Source organism: Phascolarctos cinereus, unplaced genomic scaffold (assembly GCF_003287225.1).
Source record: "Phascolarctos cinereus isolate Bilbo 61053 unplaced genomic scaffold, phaCin_HiC Scaffold_9;HRSCAF=440, whole genome shotgun sequence".
NCBI classification, from domain to species: Eukaryota; Metazoa; Chordata; class Mammalia; order Diprotodontia; family Phascolarctidae; genus Phascolarctos; species Phascolarctos cinereus.
In genome coordinates, this window is record NW_027556402.1 from 147,483,476 (window position 1) to 147,498,811 (window position 15,336).

At 39.5% G+C, this 15,336-nt stretch overlaps 1 protein-coding gene across 3 annotated transcripts in view; it reads left to right on the top strand.

Moving 5' to 3' along the window:
- Positions 1–15,336, top strand: part of USP46 (ubiquitin specific peptidase 46) — a 62,225-nt gene that overhangs the window by 13,104 nt on the left and 33,785 nt on the right. For all 3 annotated transcript variants that reach the window (XM_020990115.2, XM_020990089.2, XM_020990098.2), the window contains 2 exons: positions 9,253–9,333; positions 13,165–13,378. In XM_020990115.2, the coding sequence (XP_020845774.1) occupies positions 9,253–9,333; positions 13,165–13,378 (295 nt within the window). The remainder of the gene's footprint in view (positions 1–9,252; positions 9,334–13,164; positions 13,379–15,336) is intronic.

Consider the following 15,336-nt stretch of genomic DNA (forward strand, 5'->3'; position numbering starts at 1 on the left):
TTCTACTTCTTTCAAAATGACTAATATCCTGTGAAAATTTATATGCCACACATTGTTTTATCTCCATAGTTGTTTACAATAAGAGTGAGATCTGGATGTATTGCTCAGTGTGGTAGATGGTTAGGGTTGGGTGAGAATTATTCTGGGTATTGATCTTACATATTTCAACAAATAGAGCCAGCAGCCAAACCACATATGTTCAGGAATACTATCTTTCCCATTTGCCCAGCTTTTTGAACATTATCCCAAAATTTATCACTTTGGAATTATTGAAACTCTCAACTAAAAAGATCATCCCAGATGCTCTTATTCTATTAACTCTCTATTTATTCCATTAGTTTCTAAGTTATATGCAGTGCTTTTGTGCATGTAGGGCAAAGGGGTGAATGGGGCTAGAGAAGGTAACCTGGGATAAATGTATGTGGGGGATATGTAGTGGTAAGGGAAATACTTCCTGGATCGGTACTTTCAGTGTTGGAGCTGAGCCTAGTTGCCTTGGCCTACTTGTGGCTGTGGTTATGTGGTTGAGACTTTATTCCCCTCACCTCCATTCTTTTCATTCCTCAATCTTTTCTGAAAAGTAATAGAGACCAATGAGGGAATTCGTCTTGTTTGACTATGCATATTTGTTACAAGGTGGAAGGTTTTTCTTCTTCCCCTGATAGAGGGGAGAGGTAGAAGGAAGAGAAAACATTTTTTTAAATGAAAAAAATTAAATAATGAAATTATCAAATTCTGCATTTCACTTAATAACTCCTGGGATGGATTGATCCTAAACTAGTTGACCCTTTGTCTCTACCTTTCTGAAAGGGTACATAACACATAGATTTTTCTGGGGTTTTAGACATCTATTTGCAGTGTGGTTTTTCTTTGAATCCTTTTTTATTCAAATGTGTAAGCTACTTTGGGTTCTCTTTCCTCAGAAAATGCCTGAATCAAGAGTTTCAAACAAGTAGGATAAGAAGAGGTAAATGCCTTCATTTTTTTCAAGTTACTTTTTTGTGTGAAACTAACTCTTAAACAATAACAAGCTTTTTTGTGTGTGTGAGATTAACTTTTATATAATAGAAAGTTAATTAAACCTCATGTATAATTAATTAAGCTTCAAAAGAACTGTATATATCTATAATTATTTAAATTATTCCTTTCCCCTCTGCCTTATTTTATTATCTCTGTCCACATTGTCCACATTTGTGGATATAAAATTTTGTCCATGTTAAATTTGTGGATTAAAAAAAATTATGTAGTCATAGCTAGGTGATCTTGGGCAAGTCACTGTCAAAATGAAAAGTTTCAGAACAAATAGAGTTTGTATCAGTAGAAAGAATTTCTTCACTGGAAATTCCCTATATGATTTCATGAAATCATAGGTCCAGCCCAAAACAAAAATATAATTATGGCTAATATGTATCCCAATATTCTGGCTCTGCTTTTTTCACTTTGCATTATTCTGAATAATTTTTTTCATATTTAAAATATATCTATATTTTTCTTTTTAAATCCAGTCTGTTAGTAAACATTAAGTGCTTACTATAATCCAGGCATTGTGCTAAGTACTGGGGCTACAAAAAGAGGCAGCTTTATCATTAAATTTTATTATAATTTTCCATTCCATTCCATCAATCAGTGTCTCCATTTCCTTACCACAGATCCTCTCTTTAATGCCTTGGAAAGTGGTTTTCAACCTCATCGCTGTACTGAAAACATTCTCTTGAAAGTCGCCAGTGAACTCCTGATCACCAGTACTTGCACTTCGCAGCTTTTCTTTTGACGCAGTGAACACCCTCCTTTTGGATACTTACTCTTTCTGTGGCTTCAGAAACATCACACCTTCCTGTTCTATTTCTTTAACCACCCTTCCATCTTCTTCACTAATGTTTCCTCTTCTCAGCTTCCTAAGGTGAAAGTGCTCATGATATCACAGATCCATCTACTGACCAAGTCTTCCAGCTCTTACCCTAGGGAATTCTATCCAACTCTTCTGATTGCTGAGGCTTTACTCTATCTACTTGGCTCCAAACCACCACACTGTACTCTGATCATCTTCCTGTCATGCTACTACTCACATATCACTACCTCGCCCACACACACACTTCTTGTTCTTTGAACAATAATCAATAACTCTGTCCCTCCTAGAAGGGGTGTATCAATCAATTGCCCTATTGACTCTCTCCCTCTTCCTTTTTCCTTCTTTCCCTCTCCCTCTCTCCCTCCCTCTCCCCTTCCCCCTCCCTCTCCCTCACTCTCCTTTCCTCTCCTTCCCTTTCCCTCTCTCTACACACACACACAACACACACACACACACACACACACACACACACACACACACACACACACACCCTTTCTCTTCTGAGCACCAGTCCCACTGATTGTTGGGCATTCCAGATTGGTTTTCCATAATCATCTCCAACTCGACATGTTCAGAACAGAACTCAATGCCTTTCCTTCTAGACTTATCCCTCTCTTGAACTCTCTTAATCCCTCTCTTACTGTTGGGGGTACCCTTCTCCTCTCAGTCATCTATTTTCAAAACCTTCTTATCCATCCTTGTCTCCATATTCTTATTCATCCCACATATCTAGTAATCATTTGTCAAATCTTGTCATCTCCATCTTCACAACATCCCGTAGTTCTATCCTTTCTTCTCCATTTATGTAGCCATGACCCTAGTTAGGTCTGTATCACCTTTCCCCTCCACTATTCTGGTGGATTTTTGTTTTCTCTCCCTACCTCAAACTTCTCACTCCAATCCATTCTTGACATTACTGCCAAAGTGATTTTCCTAAAGCACAGATAGGCCTAATCATGTCCATCTCCCCCTTCTCTAACAATAAAATCCAATGGTTTCTATCATCTGGAATTGAATACAAGCTCCTGTGTTCAGCATTTAAAGCTCTTCAAATTTGGGTCCCTTCTTATCCATTCAGTCTTCTTACAGCCATTACTCTCCTCTGCATTGTACAGTATAGTCATATTGGCCTATTTGTTATTCCAAACAAATGCTTCATCTCCCATCTCTTTGTACTCATGTCTTCAATGGGTGGAATTTACTCTTTCCCAACTTCTTCCTCTTGCAATTCCTGATCTTAGCTCAATCACCATCTATATGGATCTCTCCCCTTTTTCTCCCCTCACCCATTCCCTGACCTCTGCTCATCTATGTGTCTTATTTTTCTCTATTGGGTAGGAACTCTCTTTTTGCATTTGTATATCCAATACCCAGCATAGAAAGACAGCTAGGTGGAGCAGTGGATGCAGTGCCAGCCCTGAAGTCTTCCTGACTTCATGAGTTCAAATCTGGCCTCAGACACTTACTAGTTGTGTGATCCTGGGCAAGTCACTTAACCCTGTTTGCCTCAGTTTCCTCATCGTAAAATGAGCTAGAGAAGGAAATGGCAAACCGTTGCAGTATTTGCCAAGAAAACCCCAAAATGGTGTCATGAAGAATGGGACATGACTGAACAATTCAGCATAGCACCTGGCACATAGTAAGCACTTAATAAATGCTTTTTCTCATATTCATTCATTCATAAGTGTGTCCTTCTTGCCTAATTGTCTCTACCAGAATTACCATGAAGCAAATTGTGTTCCCAAACTTCTTCTCAGGGAGCTGCATTTCCTATTCCCCTAGGATAGTGCCTTACTTAGCTGTTAGGTACCAAACTCATCTACTCAGTTTCATGCAATATCAGAGTTGGAGGGGACTTGAGGCTGCCTAATCCTACCCATATATGTAAAACTAGAATCTCCTGACAAACATTTTCCATGTAAGGTATGTGTTGTCCATGTGTATGTCCAAATGGATCATTTAAATTCAGTTGGAAGAGGAGACTTTGTTTCCTGTCTAAAGGAGGGTAGGGGATATAACCTGGGTTTTGTGAGCTGCTGTTGAGGTAAGATCCCACCTTGGTGGACAGAAGGATCACTCAACGCTGCATACATGTGCAAAGGGTGGGGTTGGCAGGAGAGTTGGGGAGGAGAGTCTTTCTTCTTTTACTTTGAGAGAAGACGCAAGTGGTTCTAGACCCTATTGGAGGAGGACCCTGTAAAGAAGTAGAACAGGCTTTGGAAAGACAGCTGGGCCCCCAACATGCCTGTTTCCCCCAAATCTGTTCTCTTTTTCTCTGGTTCTTCTCCCCTCCCGTCTTTCTCTCCCCCTCCCTGCTCCCCTTGGAGGGTTTGGAATCACATCTTTTCTTGAAGCAGGAAGGAAAAAGAAGGAATTTTCCCAAGCTCTGGCTCCTACTTGTTCCTTCACAAAGGCATACTGTGTTAAATAATCAGTCTTTCCATGGGGTTTTGAAACCTACATTACTTCAGCAAATGGGTCATCCAACCATTGTTTGAAGACCTCCGGGAAAGGGGAACCCACTATCTCTGTGGCAGCCTATTCTACTTGTGAATAACTTTTAACTATTTGAATTTTTTTTCTTGTAAACAAGCCTAAATCTGCCTCTCTGTACCTTCTCTCCATTACTATTGGTTCTGCCCTTTAAGGCTAAGCAGAATAAGTCCAATTCTTTTTCTGTAGTACCAATTCCTCAAATATTTGAAGTATGAGTCCCTTTAAGCCTTCTTTCTCTATCCATGAATGGCGCGGGGGTGGGGGCAGGGGCAGGAAGCAAAACCAAAAATAGTCCTGCCCTCAAGAACTTGTATTTTTTAAAAAAGTATTTATTTTTAATTTTCAACATTTACTTTTATAAGATTTTGAGTTTTAAATTTCCCCTCCTTTCTTCCCTTCCCCCTCCCCAAAATGGCATGTAATCTGATATAGGCTTTACATGTACAATCATATTAAATATATTTTCACATTAGTCATGTTGTAAAGAAGGATCAGAACCAAAGGGAATAACCACGAGAAAGAAAAAAAAACCCCAAAAGAGCAAATAGTAGTATGCTTCAATCTGCATTCAGACTCCATAGCTCTTTCTCTGGATGTGGATAGAATTTTCAGCCTTTAGTCTTTTGAAATTGTCTTAGATCGTTGCATTACTGAGAGGAGCTGAGTCTATCAAAGTTGGCCACTGTACAATGTTGCTGTTACTGTGTGCAGTGTTCTCCTGATTGGGCTCATTTCACTTAGCAGCAGAGGAACTTGCATTTTAACGGAGGAGACAACATCAATGTTAAAGAGTATATGCAAGATACATACAGAGTATGTATCTTTAGATAGGCTTGAGAGGAGAAGACACCAGCAGCTGGGGGTATTGGGAGCAGCCCTTCCCTAGAAGGTGGCATTTGACTGGAGTCTTGAAGGGAACCAAGCACTTCAGGAGGTAGAGGTGGGGAGGGAGAGCGTTCCAGGCGTGGAGAGCAGCTGGTGCGTAGTCAGGTAGAGATGGAGTGTGAGGAATAGCAAGTAGCTCATAGATCTGAAGTAGGTAGGGGAATAATGTGTAAGAAAAGAAGAAAGAGAAGGAGTCAAGATCCGAAGAGCTTTAAATGCCAAACAGAGGAGTTTGTATTTGTAGATCCTTGAGGGAATAGGAAGCCACTGGGCTCTGAGTAGGGGCTTGACATAGACCAGATTTGTGTTTTCGGAAAATTGCTGGTGGCTATGAGGAAGACAGTTTGGAACAGGGAGAGACTTGAGGCAGGAGACCTATCAGGAGGCTATTGCAGTTTGTAGCTCTGCCCCTAGAGTCACTAAACTCTGTGTAGCCTTTGACCAACAGTGCTATCTTTTCCCACAAAGGGGCAGCTAGGTGGTAGAGTGGTTAGAATTCAGGGCTCGGAGTCAGAAAGACTTTACTGTAGTGCCCTTGGAATGATGAACCCAGAAACTAAAGAATGAGAAGCATAGCCCATTTCACTGTTAATCCATTTTACTGCTGTTGTTCCTGTGTATGAGTGTTACTTCACCCCAAATACAACTGCTGCTCATGGGGGTTGGGTTCAGGATATTTTTTTCAGTAAGAACTATGCACAGTCCTTTTTTTTTTTCTTTTTTCATTAGGACCAGGAATTTTCAAATAACATGTTTCTTAGGTAATTAAACGAGAAGGAACTAATCTTAGGAAGATCACTTTTTTTGGGTGGAGTTTGTTTTTGTTTTGGGGGGTTTGTTTATTTTTACATTTCTGAGGTTGAGAACATTTCTGTCTCGGGGAGAAACATGTTGTGTGTTATGATTTTATGTTAGTCATGTGTATCCTGCAAAAACAGATTCAGAATCACAAAGTGGAACCCATACCTGTGCAATAATTCTATTTAACCAATAGTTATTGAATATCTATTCTATGTAGGGCCCTGGGGACACCAAGAGAAAAAAAATCAAGTAGTCTGTGACCTCAAGAAGCTTTCATACTACCAGGGGAATACAATACACACTCAGATAAGCAATTACAAAGTATATAAGAAGTAAATTCAAAATAATTTCTATAAGGGAGGGTATAATAACTGGGGTCATTAGGACAGTCTTCTTATATGAGGAGTTTAATAGATGAGCCGAGAAGGAAGGTAGGGATTCAAAAGCAAAGGTATGGGGGGGGGAGACTTTTTTTTTGTCTGGGGATCTGCTTTTTTGTCTTTGCGTTTGTAAAAACCCAGAGGGCTTTGAGTATGGTAGGTGCTTGATAAATTTTTTTTTTTATTTGAAGTTTTTATTTTTTGACTTGTGATTTCATACCATTACCAATGCTGATCAGAGCAGATCATCGGCAATTTAGAGGCTTAGAATGTTGCTGGGGATGTTGGGTTTTGTGGAGGTGATATAGCTAGAAGTAGTACTTGATGCTAGGGCTTCCAGTCTGCAAGGCCTTTTCTTCATTGCATCAAGATGAAATGGAGTTAAAAGATTGAAATCGTGATGAGTGAATACTCGTTTTGATTTCATAGGGCAGGGATTCTTAATTTGAGGTCCATGCACTTTTAAAAAAACTTTATGAATAGTATTTTTTCCCAATTACATGTAAAAATAATTTTCAACATTCTTTTTTTTTTGTTGAGGCAATGGGGGTTAAGTGACATGCTCATGGTCACACAGCTGGTCAGTGCCTGAGGCTGGATTTGAACTCAGGTCCTCCTGACTCTAGGGCTGTTGCTCTATCCACTGTGTCACCTAGCTGCCTCTTTAACATTTGTTTTTAAAAATTTTGTGTTCCAAATTCTCTCCCTGCTTCTCTTTTCCCCTCCCTGAGATGTTAAGAAATTTGATACAGATAAGTGCCTGCATATGTTTTTAAAATATATTTTGACAACTGTATTTCAATGTAATTGGTTTCCTTTTGTAATCCTTTATTTTTTGTATTAAAAAACATTCTGAAAAGAGGTCTGTAGATATCCCCAGACTGCCAGAGATGTCCAAGACACAAAGTAGGTTAAGAAACCCAGTTCTAGGAGACCTGAATTTCTCTTGATGTCTTTTGCAGATACCTGTCTTAAGAAGAGGAACTGGTAGCACGTAGGTTCATTTATCACTAGAGACAAAATAGATTTAAGCAGTATTGTACTGTACTTCAGTGCTAAATGACAGGTAAAGAAATTGGATTATTGAAATAGCAGTAAAGTATACAAATTTAGTGTAGAGGAAAAGGCAGTTTAGAGGGTGGAAAATTCCATCCCTTCAAGTTGTTATTTGCTTTACAGTGGCTTGTTTTTTGCATTTCAGCTTTTCAAGGTCCCCAATAGCACTTGTGCCTATTTTCACTCCATTCATTCAGCTCTTTAGAAGCGATTTCACTTTGTTGGCAGGAAATGCTAATTTTGTGCAGCAAGATACAAGCTAAAATGAGATTAAACAAAAATTTTTATTGTAAACTTAATCAAGAACCAAAACAAAAACGCTTACAGAATGAGTACAATCTCTCAAGGAACTTTAACACTGAGCAAGGTAGAAACAAATGTAATAATGAACAACAAACCTAAAAAAAAGGCTTTTATTCTATATCCCCTTACAGGTCTTTGTGAAGGTCCATCATATCGTGTTTGTTCTCTTTCAGAAATGGTTCTTAAAAAAGACGGAATTCTTGCCTTAAAAAATATCAGAATCATAGATCTCTGAAGGCTTAAAAGAGCTAAGCCTTTTAAAGTACTAAAGTCAGAAGGAAGGCAGACAGGCTGTCCTGAGGACAGGGTCTCAAGGGAAGGGGTATCCTCGGATGAGTTTGAGTCTTTCTTTGTCACTCGCCAGTTGTGTGCAAAGAGAACTTGGTCATTTACTTGATTTGGATTCCATTCTTCCTGACCTTGTTAAGTTCATGTTGTTGCATAAACTTCGGTTCGCTTCTCCTTGATGCCAATAGATTCATTGTTGAAGAAGCTTTACCAAGGTCAGGGAGGAGAAATAATTGTTTCTTGTGCAAAAGTGTAGGACTGTTTTAGTTGGCTCATCAAGTAGTTGCTGTTGGGAATGTCTTCTGGGGGAAGGGAAGGGAAAGGAAGAAATGTTTATTAAGTTCCTGCTAATTGCCAGAAACTGTGCTAAATTCTTTTACAAATATTACCCTCTTTGATCCAACTAGGTGGCGTGCTGGATAGAGCACAGGACCTAGACTCAGGAATGAATACCTGAGCTCAAATCCAACCTCAGAAATTTATTAGCTATGTGACCCTGGGCAAGTCACTTAATCTCTGTCTGCTTCAGTTTCCTCACCTGTAAAATGGGGATAATAATAACCTTACCTCCCAGGGTTGTTGTAAGGATCAAATGAGAAAAATGAACTTGCTCTTTTAACTTTCATAACCTGCCTTCATTTTTTTTATATGAGTTTTTCTTTTCTTTCTTTCTTTTTTTTTTGATGAAAGTTTGAAATTGGTGGTATAGCCCATATTCCATTCTGGGTGATAGATTTTTATTTCCATATAAATATTCCAAAGGAATTTTATGGTCAAGATTTTTCCATTGTATTGTTTCATACATCCTCTTTCCTAGAGTTCTTTTAGGACATAATGGAAGATGAGAACAAAAGGTTTGAGGAAAAGAGAAGCCTATTGCCGAGACTAAAGAATGACAGCTGAATGTGAGGGATGCTCTTCATTTTTTTGTACCTTCCCATTTTTGACCCCTCATCAAACAGCATGAGAAACAATGATATGGAGACAATACTGTGCCTGCCTGTCATTTTTGTACCTTGTGGGATGGCCAAGTCCCGCTGCTTGGAATTCGTTTTGGCGTCCTCTTTTCTACACACTAGACTATACATCTCTGACCAAAGAAAATGTTTCTTTTGGGAGCTGACTTTTTCAAGTTTTGTTTTTTCATCTTTTCAATTTTCTATTAAGCTGAACATATCACTTTTCTTTCTCCAGGGCACCAATGCCTCTGCTCTGGAAAAAGACATTGGTCCAGAGCAGTTTCCAATCAATGAACACTACTTTGGATTGGTCAATGTAAGTATTATTGTTTTCATTAAATGCCCTAGTTTATCCTGCCACATGGAATCCATGGTTTTGTTTTCATTGCTTGATTTTCAGTAGTAAATATAGAAAATGTAGAGTGTAGAAAATAGGAAGTTGGAGGTGTAAGGACAACTTCAATCCATTATTTTAAGACATTTTTAGATGCCTTAAAATAGACATTAGCTACTATATCTGAGCTAGTTCCTCCTGTGTTCCTAGGGCTGTACTTATGGGATCGCCCCCACCTACATAGCTCCCAATGGCTAAGGATCAATTACACAATTCAACGCTGAACTTAAATTTATTTTTATGGCCACTCCAGGTACATCTATGCAGGCAAACTGACCTTTTTCCTAAATCATATGGATAAAAATCTTAGGTTAATACTGAATTCTTTGCATAATTTAACTCAAATTCCACAAATATTTATTAAGTACTATGTTTTATGTAAAGCACTATGTGAGATACTAAGGGAGAAATGAAGATTAAATAAAACGTATTTCTCTTTCTAGATTGTGAGGTTACTGAAAGTAAGGACATATACAGGAACAAGTATAATACTAAATAGAAAGAGGTAATTCTATAAAGCAAATACAACCAAGTTATTATGCAAAGTACAAGGAAACAAATATCATTTCCAGCTCTGTAGAGATATGGGGATAATTAGGTCAGACTTTATGGAGAAAGTGACATTTGAACTGGGTCCTGAGAAGTAGATGGGATTTTCTAATCTAAATAGAATGAACATAAAAGGCATCCCAGCTCCTGGGGGGTGAACAAGACTAGATATTCTATGCACACTCCTGGTCTCATTTCACTTCTGCTCTAGGAATATCCTCTTTGAACTGCCCCAGAGCAAAATCTTGTGCATAACAAGATCTACCAGGTCTGGTTTCCTGACCAGCTGGTTACAGCCAAGTGAGTAAGTAATACAATCCATCTCACCTACAGTTTCCCTTCCTGATCTGCCTCTCTGGGTGGAGGACTCAACGGAGCATAAACACTGTCTCAGAAACACCTGGCTCTCCTGTACAGCTGCTCTGGTACCACTCTCTGATAATGTGGCCATGGGCTAACATATCATTTCCAGTGTGGAAGTTGAAACCCAGAAGCCCTCTGAATGCAACCCCTTTCCCTGTGTGTGACGGAGGTGTGTGTCTTCCAACTTGGGCCTTCTTTTATAGGGGTAATAGTAAGAGGCTGGCGAGGAGAGAATGAAGGTTATAGAACTGGAAGTGATATTTATGGGTTGGAACAGAAGCGTTAAAGTGAGTAAAATATGGACATTTCATTTAATTATAATGTCTTGGACCCTTGTGCACTAGTCCTTGGCTCAGATTTGTCTGTGAAGCCCATTACTGAAGTCAGTAGGAGCTTCGCCTTTACAAAGAGAAATGTATTAATGGTATGTGGGGAGGAATGAAAATTTAGGTCATTGAATGGAAGAAGAAAGAATTATGGAAACTAATGCTTATTTTCTTTGCCCTTAGACTTCTTAATTTTTCCATATTCACAGCTAATGTGATATATCACATTTCCATGTAGTTTCTTAAAAGAATTCATCCCTCCACCTGCATCTCTTACTCCCTTCTTGTCCCCTCCTTCTCCTCCCTTTCCCTCTCCCTTTCTTCCTGTCCTTTCCCTTCTCTTTTGGCCCCTCTCCTTTCCCTCTTTTTCTCCCTCCATATTTTCCATTTTTTCCTCCATCTCTCTCTTTTTATATACACACACTATTAAAACTGGCCAGACTATTCAAAAAGGGAAATATATTCCAGAAACTTTCTCCATTGAAGCCCTTCTCCCACGCACTGTCTGTTGAATAAGGTCCAAGTTCTAATGTGGGGCTCTCATGACAGTGCAATAATAAGAGGCTAGAAGCAGGAGGGCGGTTATAGGGCTTGAGGTGTTTATGGGTTGATATTGCTGCTAATAATAATAATAATAATAATAATAATAATAATAATAAGTTATATTGCTAATAAACACAAGCTACAAGCTAAAGGGAGAATTAGGGTATATCATTTACTATTTCAAACATGATAGGGTCCTGGATCTGGAGTCAGAGAACTTGGATTTGAGTCCCCATTCTGTCACTTACTAACTCTGTGACTTTGGGAAAGTCCCTTTACTTCTCAGCCTCCATTTCCTAATCTGTAAAAATAGGGGTTATAATGCTTTTATTGAGAGGTAGTGTGGAATAGTAGACAGAGAACTTGCTTGCAGGAAGACTTTGGTTTGAGTTCAGCCTCTGAGATAAATTGGCTGTGTGACCTTGGGCCAGTCACTTAATTTGTTAGTATTCTAGCCAACCCTCTAATACCATGAGATGTAGAGCAGGTGCTGACTTTTATTGACAGAGGAATTTTCTTCATTGGAAGTTTATAATACTGATAAAGTCACGGCTGGTCAAAAACAACAATAGCAACAAACCCAACAATTGAACTACGAACTTCACAGGGTTGTTGTGGGGATCAGATGAGAAAATACATATGAAGTTCTTTGTAAACCAAAAAGGCTATTTGGCCTAGAGGGAATTCAAATTTAGCAGGCAGAGAACTACCAGAACTATGAGATAAGAGCATTTGAATGGTTTTTCTGGGCTTGAGAATATCTAGTATGGCATTGTACTAAAGCTAGATTCTCCCCCCCTCCTCCAATAATTAATTCATTTGTAAAGATAAAGGCTAGAAAAGCATTTGTTAAAATGATTTTTCTCCTTTTTGTGTTCTATTTTGTTTTTATGAACTCTGTTATTATGATAGTCGCTAGGGACCTCAAAAGGTCAGTGTCTCCTGGATCTCTTTGTATCTCCAAGAGCCTCTGTCCCTCACAAGTGTGTGGCATTCAGCTTCTGCTGAAATGACTCCTCTGAGGGAGAGCTTATAGCACCCCTTTTGATTTTTGGACAGCTATAACATTTAGAAATTTCTTCCTTAGCAGCAGCTAAACTCTACATCCTCTGTAACTCCCAGTCATTGATCTTAATTTCACCCTCTGGCATTGTAGAGATTGTCTAATACCCTTTCCATATGGCAGCCTTTGAAATGTTTGAAGACAGCGATCATGTCCCCTCTTTCCCTACTCCCAAGTTTTATCTTCTTCAGGTTAAATGTCTCTGGTTTCTTCAATGTTTTCTTATCTGATATGGTTTCAAATTAATTATCCTGATTACCCTTCTCTTTACCATGCACCTGTTGGTAATTTTTCTTTAGATGTGATCTGGCCATAACAGAGATTACTACTAGATACTTTTTTCTAGAACCTGTTGTGCTATTTACGCAGCCAGAGATAGCATTGCCATTTTTAGTCCATCATTTCATACTTATATTGAGTTGGCAGTTGGCTAATGTCCTTACATCTTTTTAACATGAAAAAGGTCTTTCCTTCCTGTAGTGTCCTAAACATAAGTATAGGATTTAAACATTTGTCCTTGTCAGATTTCAAGTTGTCATCAGATGTCATCTGTTAGATTTGGCCCATCATCCCAGCCAACAAGACTCAACCAGTTTTTCCATCAGGAAATCATGCTAACTGTCATGGTAGAATATTACATCTGTGGGAGAATTCTGAGGAATTTAGCATGTGGCCTGTTGTACTCAAAGGAAAGGTGCAAAGACCATTATTGGGGATATTTGTATTTTTCATCTATTTACATTGATCCCTACTGACTTAATTGACACATAAAAAGATTGTACTGTGTTTCTAGTACAAGTAGGCTGATGCAGATTGTCATACCTGGATGGTGATTGACTATTATGGTCTCTAAGAGGCAAAGGTCTTCTAGAAATCAGATCTCATGATATTCTGCTTTTCCTCTGGCAGTTTGGGAACACATGCTACTGTAACTCCGTGCTGCAAGCATTGTACTTCTGTCGGCCATTTCGAGAAAATGTATTGGCATACAAGGCCCAGCAAAAAAAGAAGGAAAATCTGTTGACTTGCCTGGCAGACCTTTTTCACAGCATTGCTACTCAGAAGAAAAAAGTTGGCGTGATTCCACCAAAGAAGTTCATTTCAAGGTTAAGAAAGGAGAATGGTGAGTATAAAGCAATGCCTTGTTTGAAGCGTGACTGGTCTTGCCTGCTTTCCCATGAAGTGAGAAAAAGTAATGACGGGACAGAGTGGATCAAATTACTTCTATCTCAAAGTTTATTTCGTGGGTCTGCCATTTTGTTTTTGGTGGCATTCCCTCTACCAGTGGAGAATGCAATTCTTATTAGATTTTTAAAAAAATCAACTTACTAGTTTTTTCCTTAAGAGCTGTGCCCCACCCTGCCCCATCCCCAGTCATTGACCTTTGGCCCACCTAATGATAGATCTCTCTAGCCATAGACAAAATCCATTACTTGGCCTATATTCAAAGCCTCTCTTAGCTCGATGGACCCTTTTAGAGCTTGTTTTCCACTGAGAGAGCCTTTGAGGAGTGAAGTACGCCTCTTTATATCAAAGAGACTTCAAAATAGGCTTTTAATGGAGGAATGCTTCCCATATCAGGGCAAAATTTATAATCTCATTTTAACAGGAAGGTCCATGAACTTTTTCTGGAATATATCTATAGCTATATTTCAATAAAATTGGTTTTCTTTGTAGTTTATTTTACACATTTAAAAAGGTTTTGCTGAGAAGGGGTCCATGTGCTTCACCAGACTATAAAAAGGGGCTGTGGTACAAAACTAGGCTAAGCACCTCAGTTTTAGAGTTATCGCTCAGGGGGATTAGATGGGTTCTGTTTGGTCTGAATGAGAAGAAGCAGGAGCAACGGGCAGAAGACACCGAGAGACAGTTTTAGGCTTTGATGAAAGTCAGTCAGTCAACAAGCATTTATTAGCACTTACAATGTGCCTGGCACTGTGCTGAACACTGGGAATACAAATACAAGTTGAAATGAAGATAGTTCCTGCCCTCAAGGAACTTACATTCTTATGGAAGAAGATAAAAGGAAACTGGAAAGATGAGGGGGGGCAGGGGACACAAAGGTATGTGACCCAGGGGCTTTGTAGAGGATGTAAGCAGTCCAGTCCAGGGTGTAATGAGATGTTGGCTGGCCTGAGTGCCAGCCTCTGTGGAGAAGCCATCTGATTAGATGAAGAGACCAGACCTAGGTAGAACTTGGTACTTCTAATGTGTGGATTCCACGGTTTGAGGGAGCTTTAGGAGAAGAGGTTTCTTGGGCATGGAAGAGTAAGTCTAGAGTGGAGCTTGGAAGACTTCTGCTTCTGGGAACCAAGATAGTGGAGTAAGAAGTAAGTCTCTCTCGCTCTCCCTCATTGACCTCTGAAAGCCCAGAAAATATCAACCCAGGAAAAGCCCTGAGCCAGCAAAAAGACAGAGTGTTGCAGTCTTGTAGCCCAGGAAACTTGGGAGATTAATGGGAAAGGCCCCTCTCTCTCTCTGGGGAAGGGGAAGCAGTACAGGATGGAAGGCATCCCAGCAAGCCAGCAGGAAGCCCCACCTCAGAATACCAGGAGAAGATCCTAAGATCCAGGTTGGTGGAGCAGGCAAGTGCCAACACCAGGACCCCCCTCCCTCTGAGAGCCTCACCAGCAGTGAAACATCCCTGTGTAAGGACCAGGTGAGCAGGAGCCAAACATTCAAGTGCAAGGCCTGGTGAGCAGGAAAAGCAGCTTGGGTAAGTGCCCCCTTTGCTTCAGCAGGAGAACTCAACATTTTTTTTTAAGTCAGGAAATAGGCAAACACCATGAACAAAAAGCAGAAATGGAAAATGACCATGGATTCTTATTTTGGGGAAAGGGAAGATCAAGACACAAATTCAGAAGAGGACAACATTGTCAATATACCCACATCCAAAACCTCAAAGGAGAATATGAACTGGTCTCAAGCTCAAAAAGCCTTCTTGGAAGAGATCAAGAAGGATTTTAAAAGTCAAATAAGAGAGGTAGAAGAAAAATTGGGAAAAGAAATGAGAGATATGTAAGAGAGTCAATAGGTTGGAAAAGAAAGGACAAAAATTAACTATAGAAAATAAGTCCTTAG